An 8,479-nucleotide genomic window follows, 5' to 3' on the forward strand; every position below is an offset into this window, starting at 1 on the left:
ATTGTTTTAAAGCGATCCAAGTTGGTAGCCATCACTACCCCATCTTGTGGCTGGAAGGGGTTGGGGGCCTACTGAGGCCTGGGCCTGAGAAGAGGCCTATCATCCCCATCTTGGCTCTCACTTCACTGGGCACCACACCAAGGCAGGATACGTGCAGCCATAGTTCCTTGAAAAGGGCCTCCCTCCCCACAGCATACAAGGGTCCGTGGTAACCTGGAGTCAGCCCTGACTGGTTTGTGTCAGCATTTGGGTCGAAAATCTTAAAGGCTGCGGCCTGCAGGGCTACCATGAACCGGCTGACTGGTCCTGCTATGTGAGAAAGCAGATATTTCATGAGGGACAGGGGAAGAGGAGTCTGTTTTTAAAAGCCTGGATTATATGCACAGTGGCTTCATGTTAAACCAGAAGGCAACACTGAAAACTTGGTTGCATTTGTTCCTGTGATCTGAAGGGTTTTTAAACACACATGCAAGCAGGGTAATGCCTATATGGCACAAGGCCTATCACATATTCAGTCACAGTAAATTAACTGTGCAGTCCCATTCACTGAAACTCCACGCCACACCAGGCCTGGTCCTCCAACTACTAGTGTGGTCAATTGTCAGGAATGATGGGAGTTCCAGGTTCCTTATCCCTCAGTCTCTCTGCCCCCGCACTCAGTCTAGGACAGTGTTTCTCAATGTTGGATCTCCAGATGTTGTTGGACTACAACTTCCATCATCTGGTCCTGCTAGCTAGGGATGATGGGAGTTGTAGTTCAACAACATCTGGGGACCCAAGGTTGAGAAAGGCTGTTCTAGGAGAAACCTGCTAGAGGTCCATGTTTTGGAGCTTCACCAGGGAACTTACATATGCACTAGCCATTAACCCAAAGTTACCCAAAAGTAGATGAGCATGCCCTCCTCAATTGAGTTCCTGTATAAATTCTGGGCTGTCCTTGCCACCTTACAATGGGATGCTCACCTCCATTATCAGTCCGCTTCAACGCTCCATCCTTGTGGGGACACAGCTCACACCTCTGAAAATTAAAGAGAAAGGTTAGGACTTCTATATAATAATGATAATACTTAAACATGTGTATAGAACACTCCAGATATTAGACTACATACACACCATGCATTTAAAGCAAACCCACCCAGAAAAAGAATTCTGGGAACTGAAGTTTACCTGTCACAGAGCTATGATTTCAAGCACCCCTAACAAAGGACAGTTCCCAGGATTCTCTGCAGAGGTGCGTGCTTTAAATGTATGGTGTTTGCATTATTGTTACCCTTACAATAACCCAGTCAGGTAAGACAATATGACTGTCTCCCATATTGCAGTTGTTGTCAGCGGTGGGGGGGAAATGGCTTGTCTAAGGCTCCCTGGTGAGATTATGGAAGAGCCTAGATTTGAACTGAAGGCATTCTTGTTCATAGATTGATTGATTGATTGATTTTGGCCATTACATAGGTATTTTCACTTGCATCAACCATGGCAATATGATGAACAATACAGGCAGTGCTGAGGACACACACACACACACACACACACACACACACACACAGAGCTATAGAACAAGTGGAACGAATTTTAAAAATTTGGATGAAATAACTATTATCCATACCTTTTTTTTTACACCTCCAGCTCAACTTTTCCTGAAAGTTCCCATTGCCATATCACTGAGCAAATGGGTTATCTCTAATGGAATAATTTATCATTAACTGACAACAACAGTAATGAAGTCGTATAAACCATCTCCAATTTTGTAAGCACTGTACACATATTTTTTCCCAAAAATGCCCCTGCCCACAGGCACATAACGTAACAGACATGATGCAAAAGGAAAAAAGGAAGAGTGAGCTCCTTTACCAGCTGATGGATTGGGTCAGGCTGCTCTTACCCTTGGCATGATTTTTAATCTTAAAAAAGTCAGAAATCATTTGAGATGATGGCAACGGGCCCACGTGCAATATGCTGATGCGGCGTATGCTTAGGCCTATATTGCAAAGGCTAAATCTCTGCATGTGGTACGTGAACTTTGGGACAAGGTGGGTGAGGTTGGACTTTGGTTCCCATGGTTCTAGAACATCCAGATAGCTCCTGCTCCACACTATCCCACTGAACTGGACTACTGGCAAATCCTGCTGCCACAGCTGCTCTTCTCAACACAAACCCCTCTTTCCTGGCAACTGGGGAGTTAGAAAAAAATCGAACCTTAGCAGGGCAGATTTGGAACATAAGGCCACCAGTTTCTGACCCTCCATTCTATAATATAACAACATGGAACGCTTTCTAACACAATTAGGGAAGGAATTTTATCTTTTCCAATGCAAGCTTAACATGATCCACATCTCCTGGACTATTGTGTGGATCCTGTAGCTTTCTCACTTCCTGAATGTTCTGGTACAACTCTTGGTCCAAAAAAGTATCAAAACATGAGAAAACACATTTAAAATATGTATTTAAATATGCGTTTATATGAGAATCTTCATACTTTAAAAAAAACAACCGTAGCAAAGCAGGTTTATGGTTGAATATGTGCAGAAGCGACATGGATGGGAAATAGCCTGCATCCAAGGTGGTGATCGGTTCAGTTCCAAAGGTGGCTTCTGCGGAGAAGTCTTTGTAGCAGCTTTTCACTAGACTCCATTTCCTGCATCACAGACTTTCCTGTCCAGAAGTTGCACTACACCCCTAAATTCAGATAACTCCTTGGTGCTCCATAGTGTCAAGGTGGTATATTGACCTCTGGTTTATTCAAGTGGCTGAGCCTTAATGAAAGGGGACGGGCTTTGCTCAAGTTAAAATGTGGGGCAGGGCTCATTGAGCTGTTACTCCTGGGGGGCTCTCCCCTATCCTTTGGACCTGGTCCTGGTTGCAAGGTGTCCTTCTGAAATCGCACATGCGAACATATGCATAGCATCACACACCCACACCCCAAAAAACAAGCTGGTTTGGATGGGGGAGGGGGGGTCGCCACCAGCCACTGCAAACAGGGGAGGAAAGTAACTGATGGGGATAGGGAGGAAGAGGCAAGTGTCTTGGAAAGATCTTTGGTGGGCTGCCTTTTGAGGGATGGGGGTCTAGGGATTCAGGCCTGCTACTGCAAAGGATGCACTTGGAACTCAGAGAGACAGAAGAAGAGCAGGCAGGGGGCCTTAACATTGGGAAATTTGCACTTGAAAAGGTCCCTCCATCCCTTTTGGATCAAAGCGCCTCTCCCACCACACTATTAGCAAAGCTCTGATCATTAGCAGGAAGGGTTAAACAGCTCTGCCAGCCAGCCAGCCCACCCACCCCTTGGAAGGCTTTAATATCCTTGCTGTAACATGACTGTTAAAGCCTTCACATGATTCCACCCCCCACTTCCCTCCCTCCCACCCTTTCCCACGAGTTGCCCTCCAGCCAGTCCGTCTCAAAGGGCCAGCCAGACAATTCCTTTACAAAGCAAACAGAGCTTTAGCACTTCCTTCATCTAATGGAGCAGAGCATCCCCGAGGGGGCTTTGGGAATGTAAGGAAGAATGAGAATGAGTGTGTCATTCCTAAAATGAGGAGCAGCTGGGACTCGACATTTGGAAGCTGTTTAGTCTCAGACATTTGGGATCCAGCTGCAGTTATACAGGGGCAAGCACTCTGCACATGCCCAGAGGCATTTGTGCATGTATTAACAGCTCTATATATTACATTGGCCAGGAATACAGGTGCTGGTAAGACTGAGCCCTAGCACAAATTGAGCTTCGGGTTCAGTTTGAATTAGTGCTTGGCCCCAGAAACTATTGCTAACACATAGCTCTGGAAGAAATGAATATGTATTCATTTGTGTGGCCATAACCAGCTTATGGCTGGGGACTTGTGGAACATGCAATTGCTGTGCCTCTAGGATTTTTTTTTTGGGGGGGGGGTTATATCCGAGCAGTTGTGGGGCTAGAACTACCTGTACTGTCTGCAACCCACCTCTTCCCTGGCAAAACCTGCAGAAATCTTTGTGGAAACAGATCTTCACAAGTTCAGCTTACATCTCCAATGCTCTCACCTTCAAAGGAGGCCAGGCATAACTTCCTACTTTTAAAAGCTGGGAATGAGTACCAAAGTACAGAATACCAGAATTCCAGGACCTTGTATCACTTGAGAATGGTGTGCTTGTTTTTAAAAACATTACTTTCCACACAAAGAATCCACACAGAATTGACCCAAATCAAAGTAATCCTTAAAAACTGAAAAATTGAAAATTGAAAATCAACATAAAGAGACGTATGTATCTAGGGTTGCCATATGTCTGGAATTTCCCAGACATACCCGGAATACTGCTGTCTGAAGCTGTGTCTAGCTGGAAATCGGCAAAATGTCCGGGAAAATCCAGACGTATGACAACCCATGTCGGCAGTGCCATTTCTGGTGATTTTACTTTTAAAAAGCTCAAAAACATACATTTTTACAACTTTGGGAAAAAATAATAACAATCACTTTCTGAAATGGCAACCCTAGTATTGCTGTATGGAAGTATGCTAAGTGTCAGATTATAAAAGGACACACAAGGGTGTGTACAGGAACACATGCAAATCATGGTTCACTATTTTTCTCTCCTAAAGCTCAAGCCTGGCTTTCTCCTGCTTTCACAAAGCATTTGACAAATTGGCCAGCAAACTGAATGGCGATTCAATACCATTTTGCCATTTCTGCCATGCTTCAGGAAGGCTGGCTGCCCTATTAAAAATTTTTAAGTGCTAGACAAGAAATTCCCCTTTACTGAGTCAGACCACTATAGTCTATATTGACTATTCAGGAATTTTCTCTGGCCCAATCTCAATATTCTCAGGACTGAATCCAGGATCTTCTTCATCAGCAATGCAGAACCTGTGGCCATCTATATGTTGTTGGGTTCCAGCATTCATAAGTCACAGCCAGCATAGATGATTGATAGGGCAGATGGGAGTTGGAGTCCAAAAACTACATGTTCCTGATCTAAATGCAAAAACTTTCTATCTTCTGTATGTCTACTCAGAAGCTAAATTTAATGGGCCTAACTGCATATCCCATAATACGTACTGAGGTAAAGGTAAAGGGACCCCTGACCATTAGGTCCAGTCGTGACCGACTCTGGGGTTGCGGTGCTCATCTCACTTTATTGGCCGAGGGAGCTGGCGTACAGCTTCATGTGGCCAGCATGACTAAGCCGCTTCTGGCGAACCAGAGCAGCGCACGGAAACACGGTTTACCTTCCCACCAGAGCGGTACTTATTTATCTACTTGCACTTTGATGTGCTTTCGAACTGCTAGGTTGGCAGGAGCAGGATCCGAGCAACGGGAGCTCACCCTGTTGCAGGGATTTGAACCGCCAACCTTCTGATCGGCAAGTCCTAAGCTCTGTGGTTTAACCCACAGCGCCACCCGCGTCCGAGGAGATAGTCCAACTGATTTAGGAGAGATATATGAATAAATATGCACAGGACTATGTTGAAGGTCTTTTAATTCTGATTCACCCATAGTGCTGACCAGCTTGGCTGTGAATCCTGGAAGACCTGCTCCCTGCCTTGTGTGCCTTTTTCCACCTGGCCTGGAGGGTGGGACCATTTTGGCTGTCTTAGTGCAGACTCAGGTCATCAAACCTTAGCTTCCACGGCTACCACTTGCCATGAACCACAATAGGCAGCAACAGTAGCAGCAGATATGTTCTGTGCTTATGATAACATCTTATTCTCTTGCTAATTATGCTGCTTTAAATGTGCATTTTATATTTACTTCCTTTAGTAATGTTTTCTTTTGAACTGTTTTAGGTAATTTTTATGGTTGTAAACTTTGCTGTGTTAAATGTGCATTTTGTAGTTGACCTTTATAATGTTTTCTTTTGAAATCTTTAAGGTAATATTTTAGTTTCTTGTTAGTTATGTTGCTCTGAAGGTATACTTTATATTTGACATTTTCTTCAATAATGTTTATTCAGGGTTGTTTTATTTATTTGATGTTTAAATGTGTTATAAACCACTTTGAGATTTCCCCCTTAAAAGTATAAAGTGGTATAGAAATGAAAATAATAGTAATAATAATAATAATGGATCTTGAACTTTGTTTTATAGCCATGGTTTTAGGCAAGAGTCCCAACTGTGCCATTTATTAAACAGGCAAAGGTAAAAGGGTAAAGAACCCCTAGGCAGTTAAGTCCAGCCAAAGGTTACTATGGGGTTGTAGTGCTCATCTCGCTTTCAGGCCAAGGGAGCCGGCGTTTGTCCACAGACAGCTTTCCAGGTCATGTGGCCAGCATGACTAAACCACTTCTGGCGCAATGGAAGACCATGACAGAAACCAGAGCGCATGGAAATGACATTTACCTTCCTGCCACAGCAGTACCTATTTATGTACTTGCACTGGCATGCCTTCAAACTGCTAGGTTGGCAGGAGCTGGGGCAGAGCAATGGGAGCTCACCCCGTTGCATGGATTCGAACCACCAACCTTCCAATCAGCAAGCCCAAGAGGCTCAGTGGTTTAGACCACAGCGTCACCAACGTCCCTAAATGACATTATATTCAATCCCCCTCTTTAAAAGCAGTGGGCAAGCAGAATCCCATTTTTAAATGTTGAACAATTGCTTTGAGGGGCAAGGAATATTGACATCACCCATTTCCAGCCATTCAACACAGCGCTACAAATACACAGAACTGATTTCCCGCAACCTCAGTCTAGGAAAGAATATGATACATCTAAAAAGAACATGTGGTTAGTGAACTTGTACAAAAGGCTTGGTGCTTAAATTATGTACTTCTGTACTCACTCAAAGACATGAAAGCTTCTCAGGGTTTTTTGTTTTTAAGTATACACAGAGAGAGAGAGAGTGAGAGAGCACTTTGATAATGAATCAAGCTTTGCAAGAACATCGGAAGTGATTACACATAATGTCAGCTTTTTTACACAAATCTATATACATCAGATCTAGCATGTGCAAACACTGTTAAAACCTCTCTCCATAAGCTAGGCCAGGGGTCAGCAAACTTTATCAGCAGGGGGCCGGTCCACTGTCCCTCAGACCTTGTGGGGGGCCGGACTATATGGGGGGGGAATGAACAAATTACTATGCCCCACAAATAAGCCAGAGATGCATTTTAAATAAAAATACACATTATACTCATGTAAAAACATGCTGATTCCTGGACTGTCCGCGGGCCGGATTTAGAAGGCGATTGGGCCGAATCCTGCCCCTGGGCCTAAGTTTGCCTACCCGTGAATGGAATGCAGTAAGTCTGAGGCACCAAATAACAGCTACATAGGTTAATGAAGCAAAAAAAGGAGAGACCTCCCACAACTGTCGGAACAGGCTCTCAGGTGGACATCAGATTGCTCTTGCATTAGGATTACCTGAGCCACACACTCTGTTCCTCCACCCAATGTATGTTTAATCAAAATCCCTCCAGGGCACCTTATCATTTAACTAATGCTTCATCCCAAAAAACAAAACAAAACAAAATCTCATCAACAATGGTGTGTGGATCACGTTACTTAGTCATGTGACAAGCAGCAGATGGAACCAATTTTTATTTACTCAGAAGAAATCTGAGCCACAGGATGCCTTGTCTGTGTGCATCTGTTCCTTCCAAGCTCAGTTGCTGCACCTCGCAAGGCTCCACTGAACTGGGGGAAATGGGAAGTCGCCCCAGCAAGTATAACAAACAGAGCAGTCTTATTTTCACCCTTCCAAACAGAAGCAGCAGTTATGCCCGCTCTGCCACAATAGCTCAGGGCTCATCTCATCCACACTGGGGCTTGTCTTGTGTCTAGAAAACATGAGTCTACGGGGAACTATTTCGCTTACACTGTGTTTTTGAGAAAGGAGTCTGAGCAGTTTTGCCCCACTGCTTTCCCCTGGAAGACCCACTCTCTGACGCTAAATAACAGCAAACATCAACCTGGAGAAAACCCAACTGACATTTGCTCCTATTCAGGGGGTTTTCCCATTGGGAGCCTTTCTGACAGGCTTGGGAGGAAACAGCGTCTCAAATTCCTAGCAGAGGGCATCAAACTTCAAGGTGGCCACTGAGGTTGCCATTTCAGGGTGCACAGACAGTGTCGTTATATAGTTTAGTCACTAGGTGGCACTGGACTTAGTTGTAGCCGGGTGGAGTCAGGTGTTTCTTATCAAAGAATCATAGAGTTGGAAGGGACCACAGGGGGGGGGGTCATCTACTCCAATCCTCGTGCAACACAGGGATCTTTTGCCCTTGGTGCTATAATATTTGGAGAACTGGAACCCAAATAACCTTGATTTGTAGCTGGGTTGGTTGCCCTTGTGGGCTGTTCTGTTTTTCTTTAAGGGAGACAATAAAGTTCTTATCCAGCTTCCTGACTTTGGTGTCTTCTGACCCCAGTGTTCTTCAGCCTTAGGTCCCCAGGTGTGAATAGACTAAAACTCCCATCATCACCTGCCAACGTGGTCAATGGTCTAGGCAGCAGTGGCTGCCCACCAAAACTGATGGGGTAGAGCAGGCATAGGCAACCCCCAGCCCTC

General features: G+C 44.7%; 1 protein-coding gene across 6 annotated transcripts in view; it reads right to left on the reverse strand.

The window, feature by feature from the left end:
* MLLT6 (MLLT6, PHD finger containing) overlaps positions 1 to 8,479 on the reverse strand; it is an 87,804-nt gene that overhangs the window by 59,127 nt on the left and 20,198 nt on the right. For all 6 annotated transcript variants that reach the window (XM_081885578.1, XM_081885576.1, XM_081885577.1 and 3 more), the window contains exon 3: positions 964 to 1,018. In XM_081885578.1, the coding sequence (XP_081741704.1) occupies positions 964 to 1,018 (55 nt within the window). The remainder of the gene's footprint in view (positions 1 to 963; positions 1,019 to 8,479) is intronic.

The sequence above is a fragment of the Podarcis melisellensis genome (genome assembly GCF_964234715.1).
Source record: "Podarcis melisellensis genome assembly, chromosome: 13".
NCBI lineage: Eukaryota > Metazoa > Chordata > Lepidosauria > Squamata > Lacertidae > Podarcis > Podarcis melisellensis.